The following is a 24,456-nucleotide window of genomic DNA, read 5'->3' on the forward strand; positions in this document are numbered from 1 at the left end:
AAAAGATTGCAAATACGCGTACACAGCTTATTTCTGTTGTTCGCGAATCATTCCCCTTCTATCAGAAACAATTGTAAAAAAAACATTAGCCATTATTTTTGCGCTCACACACTACAAATATTCGTCAGGTAAAATTATCGTTATTTAACAAAATATTCCCTAAAATACAGGTTTTTGTTGTAAAAAATGCACAAAATATCACCAGAACACTTGGGCCTTGAAAAGCAGATTGTAAGTAAATATGTTGCAAGCTCGCTTATAGCTTGGTTTTCTCAAAAAAGATTCGCCAAAGGCCGCTAGACTGCCACTACATGAGTGAAAAAGTGTGTTTGACAGGTATTTTCTAGCAAAATGTGCAATGTGCAAATGAACGGCTTATGAAAAATATCCTATTTTGATAATAAGTTTAGTATAAATTGTTTGTTGCTTTGGTAATACGTTAATCATTGTCTAACAGAAAAAAGTGTAAATAGAAAAAAATACATCGCAAATTTGTAAATAACAAACGTTTCCAGATTTATAGTGCGGAGTGAAAAAGTCATATTGTTTAAAAATGCTGATCTGAAGCAGTATTTAATATAAATATTGGGGTATATATTTATTCTCTACTTTGCGGCCCGCAAATATCTGAAAATGAGTACTTGCGGCCCTCTGGTGAAATGAGTTTGATACTGCGGTACTATACAATAGGACTGACTATATTTCATTATTCTCACCAAGTTATTGTATTTATTTTTTACCAAGATATTTTTACAACATCAAGTGGCCGGATACCCCAGAATAGCTTTTAAATTAATCCTCTACAGATAGGGCTTTTATTATTCAGATAATTTCTCAATTGTTTCTTTACTTAAAATGACTTAAATTAAAATTATTGAAATTTACTTTCAAATGACTTCAGGCTTATAATCTGTGGATTATAACAATTTGCGAAAGTACTTCCTTTTGGTGTACATTTTACCTTCCGAAAAGCATAATAAACAAGACAACCGAAAAAATAGCTGAAACCAATCTCCATGTAAAAAAACGCATAGACACTTCAGAAACCTGTAGTTCAAATCTGACTTTTATTCCATTTCGTCCATTTGCGCTGATTTTTTCTGTCGCAGATTTATCGTCAAGAAATAGTTTACAATCTTCCTTACGTTACTAACAAACCATACGGTCTTACAATGCAATGATTAACATAGATCCGCGCTATAAGCGCTTTCGTTTCGCTTTGTGCTACGCATTACTGAAACTGCTACATCGCTAACACTGGTAGAGGAACAATAAATAACTTAAAATTGATCAGCCCTCGGTTCGGTTTCGGATAATTTCTGCTTTGCGTTTTATCTGTCTCAATCACATCGCGAGTAGCAAAATCTAGAAAACACGAGGCATCCTTACAAATGAATGAATCAAGTCGGGTTTAGGCGGCTCCGTATCAACCGTCTCCTCTTCTACATTAAAACTTTCACGACTAAGAATAAAACTTATGTGTCAAACTCCATCCAGAATACGATCCCCGTTCACTAAGCATTTGCCAATTTTCTTAATTATTCACGCCACAGATGAACGGACGTTGGTAGGGCACAGAGTTACAGATGAAGGGGGTGTTTGTTTGTTAAAAGTGCGTCGATAAAATACATCAGTGTCATCATTGACCATGTGGGAGGTTTGTGTACACTCTTATAAATATCACAAAAGATCATCACGCATAAAGACGGTACTCTGCTCTATCGTCTCGCTCTATGCGATCACTATCCAAGACACTAGATGGCGTACCTTCTGGGCTCTACCAGTTGGAAATTTCTCGCGTGCGTTCTAGCGGAGGTTTCCTAGAAAGTGGTTAGAAACGAAACACGAGTGAAATGAGTGATAAAGATCGTTTCAAATGCGGTTAATATGTGTGTGTGTGTGTTCTTACGGTAGCATTCGCGAGAGGGCCACTTTGTGGAGCGATTGAGACATGGCAGCAGCAGATGCAATGCTGGATGTGGAGTCCTGCGAAATCGTACGCTGGATACCTTGAGGAGGCGTTTGCTGAGCCCGCCGGAACGGATAACGCCACGGAGACTTGGGAACATCGTGCTGGAATCCACGGTTTTCAATGCCCATCTTATCCGTGTGTTGATCACGAGTCTTTGAGGATAGACGTCTACATGCAAGGGAAATGAAATTTCCGTTCAATTCATTTTGAATAGCAAAATTTACTCGAACAGTTAGTTACCTCAGGATGCGAGATCCCAGACCGGGAGGCTCTTCAAGGCCCTTGCTGTTGCGTTTACGATATCTAACGTCATGAGACTCCTCCAGAATCACGTGCCGATCATATGGCGTGTCATAGTATACCTTAACATGTACGCAAAGAGAGTTGGGTGTGTGAGAAACATTCTTTAAAAGTAAACATCGTTTTGCCTTACCTCCAATATGGTGGAAAAGCGATGAGGCCACACAAGATCAATGATAGAAATGACTAATCCGATCGCGAAGCATAACACTCCTGGAAAATAAGAAAACGAAACAAACACATACATAAGTCTGATGAAACGGAGCTAGCCAGGGTCGGTCAAGCATGCGTTGAAAAAGGGTAGAACTTACCAGCGATGAGTACGAGATAGAAGCACCAGCCGAGATGGAAATCGATTCGTGCTCCTTCGATAACGATCGTCAGCGGACGCTTCGGAAGCATGGAGCTGTAGCCGATGCTGGCCCCTATCAGCAGTGCACCGGTCAGGGTCATCGTGTAGGCACCGTAGCGAGGTACCGCGACCAGCAGCAGATTCATCAGGAGCCACGCGGCAAACGATGCCCTAGAAAGTGGAAGCAGTACAAATTGAATGTCACACCGAATTGAATGTTTCGCGCATCGCGCACAATACAGTACCATAGCAGAATGCTGGCATAGTAACCGGCAGCCCGGTACTGGCCGCCCCAGGCGAACCCTTCCTGGCCGAGGCTGAAGTACTCTGCCACCGTCAGTATCGGGTAGGGTAGTCCGCGCTGCAGTGCATCGCGGTAGGAGTTGCCCATATCGTTCGCCTGATTCCAGCTGAATCGCTCGTTGAAATCAATGTCCGGCGGTGTCCAGTTGCCGAGCGGTAGCGCCGTCAGGGTGATGTTGATGTGCATCAGCCCGATGTGCGCACCGATGCGGGCGGGCAGCTTCTCCCGCGAGAACGCACGGTACGGTGCAACGATCGTCGATTGGGCCACATGCCAGCCGGAGCCAAGGCGACTTACTGCGCGGTTGGATGTTGGAAGTCGTCGGGGTCACGAGATGCACAGCAGTCGAAACGGCAACAAACAAACAAACAAACGCACAAGGAAGGAGAGCCGAGAAGTTAAGATCTTGGTTAGTTTCGTTTAGTGTTTTAGTGCCCGGGGCCCGCGTGACCTTGGTGCGGAAATGGTCACATTCTGCGGTAGCGATTGTAAGCTGATTGTTCCGGTCCGGTCGAAACCTAACTCCTACTACTGCTGCTATGTGTGGAAGAAGCTATAAGCTGTTTAAGCTGCTGATGAGTCGCTTTTGCGAAATGTTTTTCTTCTTGTTGTGGGTTGTTTTTGCGAATCCCATTCAACCGTTTCCTCTTCTACCCGCTCGATGTGATTTTATTTTAGCTCATTAACAACGGCAACAACTTTTGGAGTGCTGGTTTTTGGGGGGAGCAAAAAGTAATACGCACAAAAACTGGCGACTCATTTAAGTCGACAAAAAATACTTCAAATCCCGACACAGCTTAAGAGCAAGTAACACGGACCAGCGAAAAGGCGCACATCCGGGCATAGAATAAAGTTGCTGTGGAAATGAGATTTAAGCATTGTAAGCGATGGTATCTTTGATCATTGTGGCAAATGTTGATCACCGAGGGAAGCCGCCTAGCTCACCATGAAGGAAGAAGTGACGATCGTTTTATGCTTGATGCTTAACCATGGCTAGAGCAAGACAAAGTTGCAACCCGAACATGATGTTTCATTGTGCTGTTCGCAACAACGGTTTCAATGAAATACTAATCAATGAGCGGAGTCTGCCTGCGTGAGAGTATTAGCAGCTAGGAGGGAAATGGTATAAAGGCTGTACAGCACACAGGATATGGCTGATAAGCTTGAATTTAGCACTACCATCCGCATTTTTGTGGTAAAATATAGTCCTAAAATATTTAGACAGAATTGTTGAACCATGACAAACGACCGACTTTAGAGACTAAATATCAATATCAAGTTTTTGTTTCCTAAAACAACTGATCCTACAACATTAGTTTACATATACACTATTTACACTATTTTTTGCTTACCTAATATGACTAGTCCAACAAACAGACTTAAGGTAACGGTAGTGAAAGTTGTAAATTTCTGTAGAAAGAAAAAAAAAATAAAACAGAAAACGTAAATAATAACACCACGAATTAAATACATTTGTCTCTAAGCCATAATCACCCAAGGATATATCAATTAAAAGAGTATGCTTGCACCGATGTTATTAATTGAATGCGTTAGGTGCATTTGTGTAAGGTACAAATTATAAATCTCTTGCCCACACACGCCTCGATATAACCATACACAGTCGGTACAAATAAATCACTTAACCCGTATGTTTCTCGATTGCAGCTTCTAATCGTGCAATAAATCAACCAAAGCGATCAATTTAGCGCAACCCTAGTAAGCAGCATTTAACCTGCCTCTGCTACTGTTTGCGCCCATTTAAAATTCCGCCCAAACCGGGCGAAAACAGAGACAGCGAGAGTGAGAGAGAGAGAGAGAGAGAGAGAGAGAGAGAGATCGTAGACCAAAAAAAGGGAAAGAAAATCTGTAAAACACAAACCCACGGAGGAATGCTTTTCAGCTTTCTATGTTAACAAATGTTTGCAAACATCAATTTATTGGCCATCAATCAAACACCGAATCGCGCCGGGTGCAAATCACTGACCGGTGGAGACGAATTGAGCGACGTGATCGGCTCTGCCGGTCAGTGCGTGACCAATCGCGGTAGTTTGTGGGACCAAGCTGTGGGAGGTTTGATCATAACGTGCCGAAATTCACGCGCTTACCGCATGCCCTGGATGGATGGTTGGTTTGCTGCAACCGGGACGAGATCGATCGGTTACCCCTTGTAATCCTAAATGAACTGGCAGGAACAGTCGTGAGCGCAACGTGCAACATGGCCAACACGGCACACGGTAATAATAATTTCTCGACATGAATTTATGCCGCATCTCATTAAACCTATTAAAATATCTTCCAAAAACGGGCACCCTTTGCGGACCACCGTGAAGCGGTGTGGGCTGTTTGGCTGGTGCAGTCTAACAAACGTTGGTACAATAATATCGAGCATTGCGTTAGTTTGCACTTGCGCGACGGTACGCTACGGGCGGAAAAGTAGCGTGCAAAAACCTGGCAAGGTTGAGGCGATCGTGCAATAGCTTGTAGTTGACGATCGAATTGTTTACCTTTGGCATGGGACTTTTTACGACGCCAAATATTGATCCACGATAAAACACTCTGCTTGAAATGGTTCAGCGTACGGTGTAATGTAGTGTGTGCAGTTGTTTGAAGAGATCAGGAATCGGCTGCCCACAAGAATATTTCATGTATGAGTGATTAAAAAATTTGATGTTATTTTATTTTATTTCACCTTTTCAAATTTGAACCTCAATGCAATGAATGTTGCGTATGACGAATTAACAATATTGAGTTTCTGGTTGTATCACAGTTGTATAGTATATGAATACAAGTTTAAAAGATTCGACAGTTGTGTATGGAACGAGCAATAGAAATTGAATAATAGAAACCCTTCTGGTAAAAATTAAAACGTCTTTCATCTCGCAAGCCAAAAATAAAGAACGTATTGTAATGTACTGAGCAATTTACAGGGGTTTCCAAGTCAATTTCGAATAAGTACATCATTACAGGGTTTTGCAAGTCACTTTCTAATGTGCACACAATTATTCACCGCATCGAAGACAGCAAGTTTTTCAACAGCAGTCAAATGGTTTATTTACTTCAAAATGAAATTTCAGTTTTAACACATGGTTTTCAACACATAACAAAGAACTTCCAAACTATTATTATTGAAATAGAAATGGAGCCGGTGGTTATACAGTCGTTAACTCTTACGACTTAACAACATGCCCATCATGGGTTCGAGTCCCTAGTAGATCGTGCCCCCTTACGTAGGACTGACTATCCTGCTATGGTAACAATAAGTCACTGAAAGCCAAGCTCACTTCACTAGTGGGTACAGTCAGGCTTTGACCGGCAGCGGTTGTTGTGCCAAAGAAGAAGATTATTGAAATGAAATATCAGATTGATGTGGATTAACATCTTGCACGCGGTGAATAACAATCCACATCAATCTGATGTTTCATTTCCATCGTAATAATTTTTAATTTTTTCAGCATGATTTTCAACAAGACTCAAGCTGGATTGAGCTTGACAGTTCTTTTTAATGTGTTGAAAATCATGTTTTAAAACTGAAATTTCATTTTGAAGCAAATAACCCATTTCACAGCGGTTGAAAAACATCTTCGATGCGGTGAATAATTATGTGCACATTAGAAAGTGACTTGGAAAACCCTGTAACAATGGTTACATTCGAATTTGACTTAAAAAACTTTGTAAAGATTCAGTGCATAAACATGATTTTCAACATATCACCTAGAACTGTCAAACTCGATCCCGCTTGAGACGTATTAGAAGCTTTATGTAGAATAACCGGTAAATTATTGTGATGCAAATACAACATTTGGAGCTGTTAAAACATCTTGCAAGCAATAAAACATTTTGTTAACATTTTAAATTGATTCGGAAAACCATTTAAATGCATATTGACCAAAGAAATATGTTTGAAAATTAGTAAGAAATGAAAGGATCATTTAGAAAAATACAGTCACTTCTGTGCCTTCATCTGGTACAATCAATCCTTGGTTAAATTTATGGTTTTTTGAAGACGCTGCAAACAAGAGAGCACCCAATATTTAACTCCAAGTATTCATAAAGAGTTATTAGTAGAATAGATAAGAAGAAAATATTGGCAATTTAGTAGATCTAGCATGATGATGCAACGGATAATTTTCGCCCATAATATTTCTTATAAAATTTTCCTCCCATTTTAAGAATTTTACATGAAAAATTAAGCTTTTTAACTGCTAGCTTTAAGTTTACAGTGTTTAGCAAACATTTCAACACATCGATTTGATATGTGCGTTACAGCATCTCCACCTACATACCTGCTTCCTTACACCCGGGAAAATGACCAGAAACGCCAAATACACGGTGGCGAACATCACACAAACCGCCACGATGGAGACATCGCCCGTGACGGGGGTACGATTAGAGAACGAGTAAAGCGTTGGCGCTCCGTCATCGCGGAACGCGTCAAACCAGCCCTTCATTGTTTAAAGGGTTCCTATTTTGAATAACGTCTGTGGAGACCTGCGGAACGAGAAGAGGGAAAAGAGAGAATGTTACTGAAAAATATGCAAAAACGAAACACGGATGAAGGCATTTGAGAGGCAAAGGCAAAATTGCACCACGAGTCGGTGTATTAGATAACGGGTTTAGGGTATAGCGATGGTACCATACATTATGACACCCATTGCAAAGAAACAATACCCCGGAAGAACACTAACACAGCTTGGGGAACTCTTAGCGATTTGCACCTGTAGAAAACGGTGTAGATAAAAGTGTTCAGCCCATGTTGGCAGCAGGTGAGGACAGTTAAACAGGAGGCAAATATAATTAGTCGTTTTAAATAATTGGACTTTTGGTTGAGTTTCCTTGTTCGGGGAAGAGACGACATATCATGGACGTGATCGTACTTTCTCGAGTTAAAATGGATTACTAGTGCACAGTAATTGTACGTAATGGAAAGTAAGAAATAATTTAAAAAAAGTATTAATATAAGAATTTTCTCATTTACGACGAGCAAAAAAAAACTACTTCAAATTAGAAGCAACATCATCGAACCAACGCAAAGAAGCGATAGAAACCAAGAAGAAGCATTACATATAGTGATGACATGTATCTCATTTATCAGATGCTCACTTATCTCATCTAACGTCTCTCAGCACTTGCGGAGGTAAAACGGGCTGTGTCGTTTTTTTATGCGGAATTTCAAAATATCATTACTCATGCCCACAATCTACAGCAACCACCCACGTAACTGTTAATAATGCGGGGAGTGCTGGTTTGTATGCGAGTGAAATATATATTAAACGATCAGCGATCATGCATTATTCTGTTGAAAGATGTGCGTAGAGTACAAGAAGCTACGTCACAAAGTGAAATATTTGAATTTTTAAACAATATTCTTTTTTAAACATTTACTAAAAGCACTGCTAAGTTATGTACTACTATACACCTCCTTCCTCCCTCCTTTAATGTACCACCATGAATACATAGAACTGCAGCATTCAAAACGAAGTGAGCTCGCATTCGAAAATGCACCTCACTATACAGCTATGGCCAAATTGTGCACAATTGAATCCGTTACAATTGCAACGTTTACTTGCACCAGCCACATGTGTGCCCGTGCACAATGTCGGTGACGCATATGTTGCCGGTGGGGTAATTGGTAATTGTGTGTGTGTATAGCTTGCAAAACTATTCCGTAACCAAACAGGGCCACTGATTTCCGCCAAGAAGTTAGGATGTTGTTGTTGTTGTGTGCATGTGTATATTATGGTGTGATAGTAACTGGATTCTCGAGCTTATATCTTACATGGTTGTCGGCTATTGCAATATCATTTTTAGGCTAGCTTTAGGGAGCTTGAATGGAGAGTTGTACATATTTTGCTCGTATTGTTTGCAAACTTGAGAGGGATTGTATCTCGCTGTTCTAAATACTGCTTCGTTGTACAATGGTGATAATTTATGATCTACTAAGAGGTAAAAGAAATAAAGTAAACTGAAAAAATAACAGAATACTAGTAATGATCATTAAATTATTAGAAATATTCAAGTCATTCTACGCTTTTAGTTCATCATAAATTATAAAAACAATTTATTATACACAATAAATTAAACACAACTCTAGATATTTCATTTAGATTTTAACTATGAACACATATTTTTAACACGTTTAATGGTTATCATCACAAAAATATCAAGTGAAAATTTCGTTTAGCTCATTGCTAAACACTTAACGACATAATGAATTGTATAACAGGCAGCAATAACGTTGGCTTGTTATATCGTTTACGATTGGCCAACAAGTTTGAAACGGTTCCAAATCATCTCAATCATATAATTTTTCTCCTATAGTGAACGTTTGAAATAAATGCAATCCATCTGCAATAGCATTGCATTTTTGTTTCAATCTCAAGGAAAAACTCCTCATTGATCTTCGTTTGCCAAAATGACTTTTTCATCATTGCTGCCAAGCGCTGCACTGATTGATAGTTATTTGACTATGGTTGATTCAATTTCGAACGGCTACCGGCAATATTTATGCCGTTGATGTTACGGTCAAGTATATAAATTATTTTTTTCTGGTAAATTTCCATTATAGTTGTATATTTAAGAATCAGTTTTAGGTATGTTTCTTTAAACATTATCCATACTTTTTCTTAAACAAACCATCGTTACGTTGAACAAAAAAGACATCGCAACAGCAAAAAAGAGGCCAGCGCTTTATAATCTCATAAAACAATGAATATCATTTGTTACGACGCTATTAATCACATTCCCTCACATGGCTTGTACAGTGGCCCTTACAAAATATAACAACGAAATAGATGGACATAACTTTTCCAACCCAATTCATTGGATCGTATTGAACTTTCGGCTAAAGGTTACGTTACAACAGTTGCGGCAAAACGTCCGATCCCTCGCCGTTCGAAGCTACATGTGCAGCAGCTTGGGAAGACATTTGCTGGATCAATGACTTGATCTTTAGCGTTGGAGCGTTAGACGTCGCGAAGAAAATGAGATTTCTGATGAGACCATCTGCTGATGTGCAACTGTTTGAAAAGTTTTGATATGGTTTAGTGGGGTGCAGTAGATGGAGTACGGTTTAACAAAAGTGAGCAATAAGAGACTGGCATTAGACGGGTCAAGTTGTAAGTAGCAATCTTCTAGCAGTGATTGCTACAGCGCTTGCATTGCAAAAAGGAAACCTAATTCATTCCCACCGCACAGGAAATGTTTATAAATGCGTAGAGTTAACAAAACTGTAGAAGGTGTGAAGCTATTTTGAGGTAAGAGTCGATCGTTCGGTTGTATGATTACACACTTGGAAATAAATGAACCGTGTCATTTCCGTTGGTGAGTAATCTCGAGGATTTATTGTGCATTCTGTTTGAGTAATATTAAGTCCAGTACAGTATGTGCGTAGATATGTGAGTCTCTACAGTGACGCACGTGGTTCCATTTTCATCGGAATCCTGCTTTGGGTACTAATAAACTTACGGAATAATATCGCTTAAATGTTAATAATTTGGTCTAAATAAAGTTCGGCAAACTTGGATACGCATAGATTGTTCAATAAAAACAGAAATGTGATTTTTTAAATATAGTCGTACTTTACCAAGGCCTATCTAAGTAACTTATGAGCTTGACTATTGACTGTGACTTATTGGTGACTATAGGATAGTCAGTTCTGGGTATGGAGTGCTTGTCCAATAAAATAATTTAAAACATGGCAGCCATGTTAGTAGGTTGTCCTTTTTGTCTATGACATTTGAATAGACTCGTGAACGACTCTTGACTCTTATAAACAATTTTATTAAGTAAAATGTACGTATTGTAAATTATGTTTTTTTGTATGATATTTGCAAGTAATGGGGAGATAAATCTGTATTTCAGATATACTTTCAGCTTTACGTCGATCGCTGATTGTTTTCATGAACTATAAAATGAATACTTTTAAGTTAACTTTTTATTAAAAATTCAATTTAAATTGCTTGATACATATAACAATTTTACATAAATTATGATTTTTATTCATCTATGCTAATAAATATAACCAACGCAAAATCGATGGTTCCATGATACTTCATTCGATTTTTTATTTGAAAGACATGTAAAGCATAACAAAATAAGCAAGTAATTATAAGGTCCGCTGTCTACAGATTATGCTGAGTCAATGGCCATACACTAAGCTACCTGATCCATCGCCTATAAGCGCATCAAGATGATTCGCAGCTTCTTGACATGTTGCCTATTCACTGATACGTCAGTTTTAAATATCGTGATGGTACCATAGAAAAAAACATTATCAAGGTCATCCGCAACTTATCGGCAGAACGAAGGTCGAAGAGCTGGAAAGATCGACTATTCTTGATGGAGTTTGATGCTTGTTTGGCCCGGTAATTTGCTATGCTTACAACGTTCAGCAGACGTCCCACAACGTTTTGAATTTGATGGAGGATGCTAGATCAGTTTTTATACTTTGTTTTTGTCTTCCTATATCACAAAGTTCATCAAATTCGTAAAATACATACTCAAGGATAAGGATTCGTCAGTTCGAAGTAGTTGAGTGTGCACTATTAAGTGGCCAGTAACCTGTAAAGGCATATAAAATTAACTCTACTGCCATTGACCCTTGCGAACGATCGATACGTTTCTGCTTTCGCAGATGCAGCCACTGAATATCTGAAGTCCGCTATGCTGATGGCCCTGATGTGGCGTATGCGTCACCACTGCGTACGGTCAAACGGATTTATGAATATTTACACGTGCGTTGTCTAGAGACGGATTTGGGTTGTTTTGTTGAGTCGTTTGCGTACAAAAAAAACACAGCTCACCATGTGTCACAGCATTGCAGCGACTGTGACGGGGCTCGCACTATTCAGCGTACGAATGGTGTCCGGTTTTACCATTTGCTTGACGATCGGTTCCTTTTACGGACGGAAAGGACACAAATTGCATCCGTAGTGGGGCTCTTGCGCAAGTTGGGTGGGGGAGAATGGCCAAGAAAAAATGTGACTACCGGCGCCGTTGACATTCGCCGAGGATAACCACATACCGGTGGAACCGTGTTGAGGTGATAGCAGGAAATAACGCACGACAGCTTGAGTAGGGTTGGGAATTTCGCGTTTCATGCGAAACATCCAACCAATTACAAAAGGAATCTAGACGTGTGAATTTTGTTTTTGTTTCAAATCATTTTGGTTTGGTGATAAACATGAAGATTGTCACGTGTTAAAAAGGGAATAATTATGATGAAATGTTATCTTAAATTACAATAATTAATTAGCATATAGTTTTAATTCTGTTGCATGATCAGACTGAAATCAATTGTTTCACAAAAACCAACTTCAATCAACAAATTATCACTGTCTGAGCGCTAAAACAAACTGTGACATTATTCATTAAAGTGCAAAACCTTGAACTCTAGCAGCTAGCCTTCGACTGGGCCACGATCGTCATCCATATTATCAATGCGAAGTAAACATAAACACACTTGCACAAACGTGCATACACTCACATAGAAACATGCATTCTGACTGCAAGTATCTATGCTTGCTGCATTACGGTAGCAGTAGCAGCTTAACGACAGCAATCAACGAAGGACAGTCACGTAATATTAAATCACAAATCGATTCGACACGATGATACTGCTGAACGTAGCCGGAGCAACCAGCGTGCGACCCACTCAGTACAGGTTCATAATTATCCCTAGCTGATGAACGGAAAAGCCCTGCGAAGGGCAGGTGACTTAAAACGCTAAGTGCACAACCAGTACTACCGGTGGCTCTAGCGGACCCCTGCCTCCGGCCCTGCCTTTGAACGAGAGATAAGTGTATTAGTAAGCGTAGGACGGTTACCATTGCCACTGAACCTAATCCCTACTGCTCGGGAGGGTAACACTGGCAACACTTCTACCTTTTAGAAACACTAAACGAAGGGTTATAATTGAAATTTTCCTTCGCAGGTGTACGCAATGCCTCAAGTTTACTTCGGACCTACTACGATGTACACTGACCCTAAGCGGAGTGGCGATGTACATCATACATTAGGTCGTTTGATTAAATACATGTTATGTGCGCGCTCGTTTACTTGGTCTTGCTAATTACTTCCTACCACCGTAGATCTGGAGGAGTTTAAGAGTGTAAGATAGATGATATATGGACGCTATTTGAGAGCGAGCATCCACAGTTATCGCCTACACGTGAGTAGTAGGACGTGAAGAGCGCATGTTGCTGTTTGTAACGTACTTAGCAACTTGTACAAAGTAAAATGTAATTCTAAAAGGGTAGATCGATTGGCTTGTACAATTTAGCGGGTTTAGTTATACGGGACAAGAAAATTACTACTACATATGAAGAACCTGGTTTGAATGGGAATATGAACCAGCCTTGCTTTGAAGAGGCTATTTGTATAAGCCACGGCATTGAGACACAACGATTTTTCAAATATCATTCCTATGTCAGAATTTTGATTACAACAACGTAACTGTTTTGGTATGTTCCTGTGTTCGGTACATGAATAAACAACACCAGTTTAACGCGTGTACCTTGGAGGACCATCGAGAACTTCATTTTACGATACGCCTCGCAGCGACAACAACACTTCAACGTTCGCGATCGTGTAGTTCTTGTTTGGTATGTAACGGGCACGTAGCGGGAGAACGTGCTGGTCATATTTCCGCATACGCAGTACCACCGTACCAGGCTCGGCTGGTCAGCTTTACCGATCGGAAACCCTAACAACAAAAAGTTAAACGTCCCTCTCAATGGCAAGCGGACGTACACACTCGCCGTAACCTTCAAACACTGTTCGAGGGGCGCAGCTAGTGTTGCGGTTCTCGAGCATCGACAGTTCACTGGACGTTGGTTATTTTCTTGGGGATCGATTATGATTTATGATTCGAACGGAGTTTGAATGGGGCAATGGAATTCGAGCAGTGATTGAAATTATTAATTCCGGTTGTGTGCGCAGACAGAGAGAGAGCGTTAGCTATAGCCATCACGCCTCACGGTATTACATCCCATAATTATTCGCCTGCCAAAGTACATATCTGCGCTAACACGTGCAAGATGCTTGGTGCTAGTAGCATTTTTCCTCCCAAGGAGGAAAATATACCTCCCCCTACACAGCATCTGTCCTTCGGCGGGAATCAGAACACAGGCAACATACGACCATGGACGGGAAATGTCAGATCGCAATTCGTAACGGCAATCTTTACGACCGAGATTTCCCCGTGACAGAATGGTTTCACAATGGTCCACACTAGTAGCTTGTTCGGAGTGTTCGGGCTGTTATTTCTCAATGGGAAGTGTATAAATTATTTGGCTAGCAAATTGGTGAACGTTGTGGCCCAATCAATCCCCAGTCGTCGGCGCACATATCCATTTCATGGCGGTGCTGGTTCCTTTCGGTGGCGCTGGCTGAAATAACCGTGGCTTCAAGCTTAAACACTACCCATGCACGACAATCGGCCGAGTTTGATTGAATTGCAAAAGATTAAATGGAATATGGCGAAAATATCTGCTCGCAGCGTTGCAATGATACACCCAGTACCTGCCGAAGGAAGTTCAAAGCGGGATAGAGCTTAATTTACGGTTTTTGCAGTGCGGGGGCACCCCCTTCACTGCTTCTTCTAGTTTGCTAGAAAAAGACACGACAACGGAAACGGTGGCACGGTCAGGTTATGAGTTATGGATCAATTCCGGCAAAAGTTGAGCTGTGTTGGAAGTGTTCGAGTCTGGTAGATTTATGCTTTCAATTTGAATGGCGAAGAGCAGTGTGAGTTGGAATGAAGCGCTTTACCAAATATTGAGGATTAAAACACCAAATATTTTCAAATGATTCAAACGATTTTCAAACAACAAAGATTAAGTACAACTAACTACAGCTGTTGATGTCTGCCTGCTCACACAACGCCTGTATCTTGCTGTAGAAGAAGTTTCAAAGCACAATCAAAACGAATTTGGCTGTCTTTCTGGAGCGAAACATTGACAGTTGATAATTTCATTTGCGGTTAGATCGATTGAGATACAGCACGTCTTGAGGCACACAACCCAACCACGCTCAATGGTGAAAAATTGCCACAAAAAACCGTTTCTACAAAGCGATCTTGTGCACAATCATCCCACCGTGGGTTATTTATTCATCGTTTATTCTTGAGCCTCCGGAGCACCTAGACGACACGAAAAGCTAAGCTTCATCTACTGCTTCTTCGTCTTCTTTGGGTCTGATTTCTTCAACGTTAATCGCCCATCGGCACGTCCCGCTGAGAAGGACCAACAATTTGACTTACCCTTCTCCATAGGTTTTAACCGGTCGATTATCGTTTTGTGATGATATATCGTGTTTTCGAGCGGTTCGGCAGCCTCCCCGTGGACTGATCGCTTCAAATTAGGGCTCCATTTGTTCGCTCTGCGACCGATCGGAGGCAAAACAAACAAAAGTAATTAATTATCGATTCATTTTTCTAGCCCTGCGGGGCTACCTTGTCCCGCAGTCTGGTTCGGTTGCCTTCCCCGTTCAAACGAACCAAGCTGGTGGGCAAGATTTGGTCCCAAAATGTATGATGTAAGCTTTATCTCGCAGCTACGACAATCGATGGCGCCACGTTTGTGGCAAGCATTTGCGTTTCAAGCGATAGGAGTGAAACCTGCAGTTACACAATGCGTTCGATTTGGAGCCCAGTTGCACTAACATTTAGAGAGAGGGAGAGAAAAAAATCAGGCGATGCACACTCGCTTTTTATCGGTTACTTCACACCAAACTTTCCCTGCGTAGGAATGCCGGGATCGCGGTTAGAAGAACTGCTCCTAGTCGCGTCGAGCCAAAACGTTTCACACCGCATCGTCACCATTGGCCGTTTTGAGACGATCTTCAAGACGCATCGAACCGAGTCGTAAAGTCTCGCACTGTCGCAATCCATCGATCGTGACCAATCATCCTTATTTTTCGTACCGATCGTGACAGCGATTTAATTTATGTGCCCGTTGTGCCAGCTTGTTATTTTTTCTCACTTCTGACGAAAATGATTCGTGTCCTGAAACGTTCACCGTCAAGTATTAGGGCCGCTTTTTTACCATACTACAAATATGCTCTCCTTCATTTTACCGTCCTGCGTCTCGATTGAGACGAGTTGAGCCGCTGGTATGGCATCTAGGGTGACCGATTTTACGGTAACGCTTCTTGAAGCGACAACCGTTTTGCTGCTGCTGCTGCTGATGGTGATAAATAAAGTTACATTCGGTGACAAAATAGTGCTCCATAATGAGGTATCAGATTTTATTGCTGCAAAGCTACCGATTGTAGGCCATTAAGAGGAGGGAGGTTGAAAGGTTGGTAAATGTATTTAGTACTGTTAGCATGACATTTTCAAGTGTATGATAATTAATCGAAAAAAAGATACAGTACAGTTCAGATTGAAACACAACGTCCACAATGATGTTGTTACCGTAAAATTCCAACACGGAAAATTGATAATGTAATAACAACCAAATACTGTCAACAGAGAGCGCCGCTCAGCACCAATCCAAAGCAGTAAAGTAAATGAGTTTGCCACAGGGTAGCATTTTACAACTTTCTTATTTAAAATTGCTACCAAATATGGTCAGGCACCATATAAAGACAATCGGTGGAAAATTTAAGATATCTGTGAATAAAGGTGTAGCAAGCTAACTGCGCACAAACCAACGCGTAATGAGGTGTCAACTGTAACGGCACGTAATCGGTACAATAAATGATCCAATTAGATTCCAATTTCATGTTCTATCTCAACGAGGAAGCCATACCACATAAAACCTTGCAAAGTGTATTGCTCTTGGTTGTTTTCATTCATGCAGCATTTTGATTACCCCTTTACGCATGCATGTACCCGACTCAATTACATGCCTCCCCGCCGTTACTACCGGTTGATGACGTTGGTACAGTTGGCGCCAACTGAATGGAGAATTTGTATGCCATTCGGCACGCAAATTTCATTTCGGACAGATTTCGATTCGCGGTGGTTCAGTAAATTTGGCAAGTTAACCTTCATGGCCGCGTGCAGTTGAATGTACCATGCGTACCGGGTAGGAAAACAGTTACTTCGGTTTGGTTGGTAACAGGATTCTCACCTTTGTAGTTTATTGAACTGATTTTAATGATTATTGGAATATTTTCCTATTCGGGAACGCTTATTTAAAGTGTCCAAAATGAAACGCGATTTAAATTAAATATCATGTTTATGGTGGATGTGATCATATCATTTAGATGGCGTTAATAGTGAAACTCAATTAATGTTCAAAATCATCATCCTTAATTGGACAAAAACCCACATATATACACATACACATACTGAAAAGCATGAATGTATCGATGTACGGTATCATGGTTAATGCGAGATTAGCTTTATGTCAATTTATAGGAGCATTAATCTCGACTCTACGCCTTGTCACGGTACGCCAACGAACGCCTAAAGGTGTTGTGCTTGGGAAGGTTTTGATGCTCGCGGAGGAACTCCGATTTGATTGGTGTTTAAAGACATGAATCTGCATAAATATGTATTCATGACACTGGCCAGCACTATAATCGAAAAAAAACAACATCGAATGAAGCCCTCCTTCCCCCGGGGGACCGGCACTTATGGTGAAACCCCATTGCACGGTTCACTCGTGGATGCATATACGGTTCATGTTTTATTGATGAGCTGCCCGTACGGAGCTGCTCTAAAGTGTGCCGAGAACATGATGAGTAGTCACCGCTGTACTCTTTTCGGTTTAGTGTTTGAACAGTGATTTTGCCATCTTTTATTTGTTTGAATGTGCATCAAAAGGTTGTAAATTGCGCTGCGTTTGTGCTTATCCCTTAGAACATTAGGATGAGCGGCGTAGTGCAGCTTAGCGAATATAAGTTAGCGAATGGTTGCGTATTTTTCAATGAGCATTCCAATACCTAAGGTCACTGGATGGTTGGTGGTGATGGCGGTGGAAGCCTTGGTCAAGAAGATACTACTGAGAACCCTACCATAGGCTACGATTTAGCTTTATTGTAGTCGCCATCACCAGATGAATCTAACATTTGATTTTCATGATCTGAAATGGTAATACATAACTAAATGTCTGATATGGGACACGGTTTTTTTGAAGAATATTTTGTGTAATTACATAAAATGAAAAGAAAAAAGACAACATATTTCCGCACAATACAACAACAAAATCTATTTAAAACTGACTACACAAAGGACGCTGAGCCTTTAGCATTTAAATGGCTGATCATAAATCCAAAAAGATGAAACGTCTATGCAGACTAGCACTGCAAGAACGCGGCTCGAAAACCCTCCCCGTAAACCGATTTCGGTCGAGCTTTTGTGCGCAAAAAATGGTGCTAATGCGCAGTCGAAGCCATTGAATGTGTGCCGGGGTCTTTTAAGCAGAAGATTCCCACCATTTGCCACCGTCCGAAACTGTGGCTTTGATGGTGAGCTGCGAAGATTTGTGGTTACGAATGAACGACAACCGGCAATACGCTGAATGGGTAATGTTCCTGTCATCTATTGTTAAACACGTCACTGAACAGCAGCTTAGCATTGTGCTAGTGCGTGTAAGACACAAACAAACAAACCAACACACACACACACACGCAAAAGCGTCCTACCATGCCGATTGTTGAGTTAAAATTCAGCTATAAGCAAAACAAATCGCCTTATAACTGACAAAGTTGTACTGACTTCTCTCGTCTTCGTAAGACCGTCGTCAGTGGAAATGATGAAGAATTTTTCTTCACCGTGTCTTCCTCACATGTGGTTGAGTAGGGGCTTGGGAGAATGGGCATAATTCAATTAAATCCCCCCGACAATCACAGCCCAGGAGATGGAGACGCAACACCAACCGTCACGCTACTGGTGGTAGTAGTTGGTTGATTACCATTTTCCAGCAACTCCTGGTTACTGGCCACTGGTGTGGTGCTTATTAAGCCACCACTAGACGTCTCATTTGAAATTTTAATGAAACACTCCAGCGCGAACAATCTTCGCTTCGACCGTTTGTCCAACGGCTTAGCCCTGGGCTGAATAATACTGCACTACGGGAAGAGAACGAACGAGCGTACGTACGAACAAAAGCGTCTCTTGCAGCTGGCCAGGGTCAGAAAAATTAATCATGAACTTAGGGTAACACGGCTTATGGGCGAAGTTAGGTTGGCTGGTGCTACTGGCTTTACAACTTTACAATTGGATGCGGAAAGGACCTAAAGTGTGCCACTGGTCCATGATGGACTCGGTGAGCTACTACGAAACGAAATGCATTGAATAACGGTCATGGCAGTCTGTATTTTGTGGCAATAAGTTCTAAAGAATTGAGTTCAAGGATTTTACATTATTAATGACCAGTTTTTTTTTCCTGAATCGGCAGAACATTACAAAAAAGTTGTAGTTCTTCTTGTTATTATTTCATAAATACATCTACCACCATCGTCATATATATTATTTTGAACATTTTGTCTATACAAATATCGATTCAATAATAATATCGCTCAATACCTCTATTTAGTGTTAGACTCTACATGGTAAATTAATATTTAAAACATTTTTAACAAAACGTCACGATACGTGTTATCTGCATCAATTATCAGGAAAACTGAGTGCAAAGTTCATCACGAATTTTAAAAACTTAACATGCGCCCTATTTTAATTACCTGGTTTCATAATTTTCTACTTCATGCCAACTACACTCTGTAACTGCAGCGCGATGATGAATACACCATTTCCGTGCATCGAAATACCCGCATCCGAGCGTGTTTCACCACAGGAAAGTTTCTTAACGCCTCTGTACGTGCGATTCAGTGCCGCCACCTTCGCCCGGCGGCTGGCATTGCGAGCGCAGCGTGCGCTACCGGTCAGGCAGGAAGCTCGAAGTACGGCGCAACCTTTAGCTGATGTAAATGTGGCGTGAACGAATCTGCTTTACACATCTCATCTTCCTCCACTCCCTCCGGCAGCTCTCTGGCGCCGTGAAGTGAGCGCACGTGTATATATGTGTGTGCGTGTATGTAAGCGAGTGTGGAAACGGTGATGGAGTAGCAAACGTAAGAAAAGAACGCTTTCAAGCTTTGTTAAATCCAAGGGCTGCTACTACTAACAACGAGGAAGCGCCTATGTGGGCACTATTTCGCTGAGTGCCTTTGTGAGCGTTTAACAGGAACGCTAGGAATCTATTACTTCACACTCAATACATAAACTTTCGTAACATAATTCTGGCATCCAAAGGGAAGCTGGCACTGCTTGTGCTTTTGCTCTTCGGTTCACGGCACATCGGGCAACTCGAACAAACGTACCGCGCCACAAGCATGTAGGACAACTTTGGACGAGCTATTAAGAAAAACACTCATAAACCGCTGTTGAGGTTACGTCAACAGCCCACGCAGACGTCGGCGCCGCCATCGTCGAACGCTTTTGTTGCGACGTTTCGATGCCTTTGAAGTTCATTTATTGCTCGTTAGATAAACAGAGCCCTCGATCGCATAATTAATATCAATCCTTCTCAGCGGGAGAGGACCAAAAAAAAAAATAACGATCACCTCGATAAATAATCGCGTGCATCATCTTTCAGTGATTCCCTGGCGCCCTGCACGTGCGCTAGCCAACAAAACAGCAACACTTCAGCACGAACAAGCAACTACACAATGGCTTACAGACTCTCTAGCGCCCCAGCAATGGCGCGTTAGTGGCGAAAAAAGCGAACATTTACTCACCACACGCTACAGTTTGGAGATGTTTCCACGGTGTGCTTTACAGCCGGCAGAAAAGCTGCGTCTTTTGCGGGGGAACTTGACACCGTGACTGTTGTGCCGTCTGCTGTGATCGTGGTGGAACGTCGTTGTCTTCGCGGTGGAATTATTCAACCATCAGTGGCTCGTCCCGTTCGGCAGATCCGTTCCCGGGAGCGTACTCTTCTGCTATAATTGACCGTTTGATGCCGCTTGGCTAGGTCGTCGAGCAAATAATATGGCGCACTTGGAAGGAATTCTGTCACAAAATCAGTTCACTCACGTGCACTAGCAGACTCTTCTCCTGTCGTATTGCAAAGAGCCGTGCCGTCGAGTATGTTTTGTGTTGGGATGGAAAAGAGCAGAACTCCTCCGAACTGTGTGTGTGCACACCGCAGAGGATCGATGGATGAAGATGATAATACTGCCACTGAAACGGCGCGCGCAAATGCACTACGCGAAACTACAACACATCCACCGTCAAACGGACACCTTTCGAGAAGACACACACGGGTACAACCACGAACGGTACACTACACACGGCTTTGGCACTCACAAATCAGCCTCCTGAGATCGCGGTTGCAGTGATCGAATCACGTTTACATAATCACAAACACACTGCGCGTTTGGTGCTTAGAGAAGCGCTTTCTCTGGTCACTCTCTCTGCGCTCAATTTATCTCTCGCCTTATCTCACACCCGTTCACCGCCTAACAGCTATTTCACACTTTTGTACGTGCATACTACTAAAGGAATAAAAGTATAGATGCTTTAGTACTATAAATATTCACTCACTTTCGTTGCGGATGGTGGTTGGTGTAGTATGTACACTAATAAATGCAAAGTGCAAACGACACAGAGTACCTTATCAAGCTCCTCCTTTGTAGTTTAATTACAGTAAAAAGGATAAAGTGTTATACGGAGGGCTCTATTATCCTTTTTTCGAATATGTAGCACGATAAGTAATTTAAATTTTCATTCAAAATTTCATTACAACATTTATATACTCATAAATATTAAACTAAAACATCACCAGTAGCATCACCATTTACGACGTACAAACACAGCCCACAAATGGCTCTCCTTAAGCATTGCACCATCCCACTTGGTTCGCGTTTATTTTCACTTTCTATGAACACGTTTCTTCGGTTTCGGTTTCGTTCGCACTGCAACACCACAAACCCCAGTGCATACATTTCTTTCTCGTATGTGCGTTTTCGCTTTCAACCGTTCGAGTTTGCAGAACGGACCAAAACATAGACAAAGCTCCACCACGCTTGCCCGTACCCCGGGTTGTGTGCCTGTTTTTATTTTCATTTTTACATTAACGGAAAACGGAGAAAGGAAGCGGCCAGAAAATCCAAAACAGACAAATTGTGTCCGAACCGAACCGAGTGTTGAGTAATATAACGGGTTCGCGATACCAACTGGGTACTGGGCGCGGGTTGGCTGTTGCCTGTTTGGCATGCAATGTTACATCGTTTGGTGAAATTATTTAATCGCTAACGAATCGGGACGGCTGGAGTGTATGCTCCTGCCCCGCCGTATTCTCCGGTAAACCGGATAAAAGAAAGTGAACGCTCAGAGATGATAACTATCGCAGCAACGGCGCGTTACAGTGGCCGCGATGCGCCGCGTGGTAATGTTAGCCCGGAAGAGGTGCACCAGAGCGGAAATATGTGTGTCAGTGGAATGGTGTGCAGTGAAAAGGGAACTTCAATTTCGTTTTATGAACGAAATTTTATGTAATACTTTTTTGAGCACTGAAAGTAGTTTGTTGATGTAACGCAAATAATATCACAAAGAGAGGTAATAATATCACAAAGAAATTACACATTAAAGCCGACGAGTAATTTTACTACTTTATCACAATTCAATCATTTAAAATCACAGCATTATTGTTACACCACACACTCGAAATTAAGAAAACAATATATCAAACATCTCATCAACCAAACAATCAAAACAACATCAAAAATCGTCTGCAAACTAACCGTAACTACACACAGGTTGCTTCCGACGCAAGCGAATGTTCTGTTCAAACTGAAATATGCTCCCTCTCGGACGAAATGTTTTGTGTGCGGAATATTACTTCACGCTCAGCGGCCCGATCCACCACCTATAATAACAACCGACAACGAAGCAACACACACACATAAGCACCGTCATCTGGCAGTAACGCGTAGATCGTTCATCCGTTGTTGTTGTTGTTGGGAAGGTGCCACCGGGCGGTTGGTGGCGATCGTCAACGTAACCGAACGCTGGCGCGGTAACGGCAATCCCAACGGCAGCGGTGTGTTGTTAGCGTTGTTGGTGGTGCTTTTTTTGCGGAAAAAGATCACGTCCGCAGTACATGGTACGCTAGTGTTAGTGACGGCGACCCGTCTGTGGGCAGAAAGGGCGGCCGAGTGCGTCGCTCGACCAGTGTCGATGGCGGTGGCAACGGGCAATAAGCGTCACCTCACAACCACCACTAAGCGACTGGTGTCGGGCCAGCTGCGCCGTACGTGGTGTGCGTCCTGGGAATTTTGCGGAACTACCTCATAAGTGAACGTGCAAAGATCGCCGCCAACACTGCCGGTGATCACGATGACGACGGCGACGGCTACATCCGTGTTCGGTCACGATCGGTCACGAACGCGCTCATGTTGATGGTGGTAGTGTGGGCGCTGTACGATCGCACGAATGGAGGCGCCCATGGAGAGCTTTTCCGCGTGCCCGGTTACTGTGTTTTGAGCTTTGCGCGTGCGGAATGTGCGGTGCAGGTTTTTTTTCTCTCTTTCTCTGTATTTTGCTGTTCGAAGAGCTCGCTCACTGACGTCACAAGCTGGTATTGTGGCCCTTTCGATGATGTTTGGGTGGGTGGAAGGGACAGAGGGGTGGTTCAGCGAATGGAGATGGTAGTTGTGATCTAGCGTTGAGAGAGCAAGTGGTTGTGCATGAGTATTTAATGGTGTTTATGTATGTTTTTGGACTTATAGGGTATGTGATGAGATACGCAATTGCTGGCGGAAACTGAGAGTGTGAATAGCATGGCTTGTTTGGAGCAATCGGAAATGTGGCTAAAGAGATGAGTTGTGCTTTATAGCTTGCTTGCATTTTGACAGTGAAAGTTTATCAAAATTGATTTATTTTAAAATGTTTCACAACGTTAAAGAAATACTAAATTAGATCAAATGATTTTTTGAAAAGATATCAAATTAATTACGAAAAGTTGCAGAAAACCGATTTGTAATGGTAATGTACCTTAAACAAGCGTTGATTATCACGTAATGTTAAAGCAATTTGAATTTTAATGATCACTCTTACGCGACAAAGCAATTTACGGCCCAAAATGTATGTAATGTACTTAATCGGCTTGAACTCATTGGCAGTCAAGTTGAGGTTGTTATTGACTTTGAATTTTCATGACAACTTTACTACTACTACTACTACTACTTCCCATAATATGAGCGGTGGTTGTTGTTTGCCACTCCTACCGCATTTACGGTGATATCTACTTGACCTTCATCAAAAGAAGACTCTTTAAAGGATACCATTTGGAGAGCACACCTTCAATTTTGTCCTTGTCTATCTGTCGCCGGTTTTCCGCGATACTCTACTTTCGAAAGAAGGAAACAAAATGGGTGTATCACATTACTGTACCGATGGGCCAATAAAGTCCTGGCGTCCTTCAACTTGGTTTTTGAACTCTGCGTCACGTTTCACTGGTCACCGCAATGACCCGGCACAATGGCCAATCGGGAACTTTGCTCGAGCGCGATCACCACGCACAAATCACATTTCTTGTCGATGGTCTGCTCTTTCATAGTGTGTGTGTGAACTGA

General features: G+C 41.8%; 1 protein-coding gene across 3 annotated transcripts; it reads right to left on the minus strand.

Moving 5' to 3' along the window:
- Positions 1 to 1,042: 1,042 nt before the first annotated feature.
- LOC120902669 (dual oxidase maturation factor 1) lies at positions 1,043 to 22,732 on the minus strand. Of its 3 annotated transcripts, none has more exons than XM_040311626.1 (10): positions 22,624 to 22,732; positions 20,617 to 21,375; positions 7,212 to 7,416; positions 4,281 to 4,338; positions 2,870 to 3,224; positions 2,584 to 2,795; positions 2,406 to 2,485; positions 2,213 to 2,334; positions 1,910 to 2,140; positions 1,043 to 1,820 (listed from the first exon to the last, which is right to left on the minus strand). In XM_040311626.1, the coding sequence occupies exons 3-10, from the start codon at positions 7,374 to 7,376 to the stop codon at positions 1,778 to 1,780; spliced, it is 1,266 nt and encodes a 421-aa protein (XP_040167560.1). In that variant the 5' UTR covers positions 7,377 to 7,416; positions 20,617 to 21,375; positions 22,624 to 22,732; the 3' UTR covers positions 1,043 to 1,777. The 3 variants fall into 3 exon arrangements, with proteins under 3 accessions (XP_040167560.1, XP_040167562.1, XP_040167561.1); XM_040311628.1 differs by having other exon boundaries at positions 20,617 to 21,372; positions 22,624 to 22,673; XM_040311627.1 differs by lacking the exon at positions 22,624 to 22,732 and adding an exon at positions 22,463 to 22,597.
- Positions 22,733 to 24,456: the final 1,724 nt, after the last annotated feature.

The sequence above is a fragment of the Anopheles arabiensis genome, chromosome 3 (assembly GCF_016920715.1).
Source record: "Anopheles arabiensis isolate DONGOLA chromosome 3, AaraD3, whole genome shotgun sequence".
NCBI classification, from domain to species: domain Eukaryota; kingdom Metazoa; phylum Arthropoda; class Insecta; order Diptera; family Culicidae; genus Anopheles; species Anopheles arabiensis.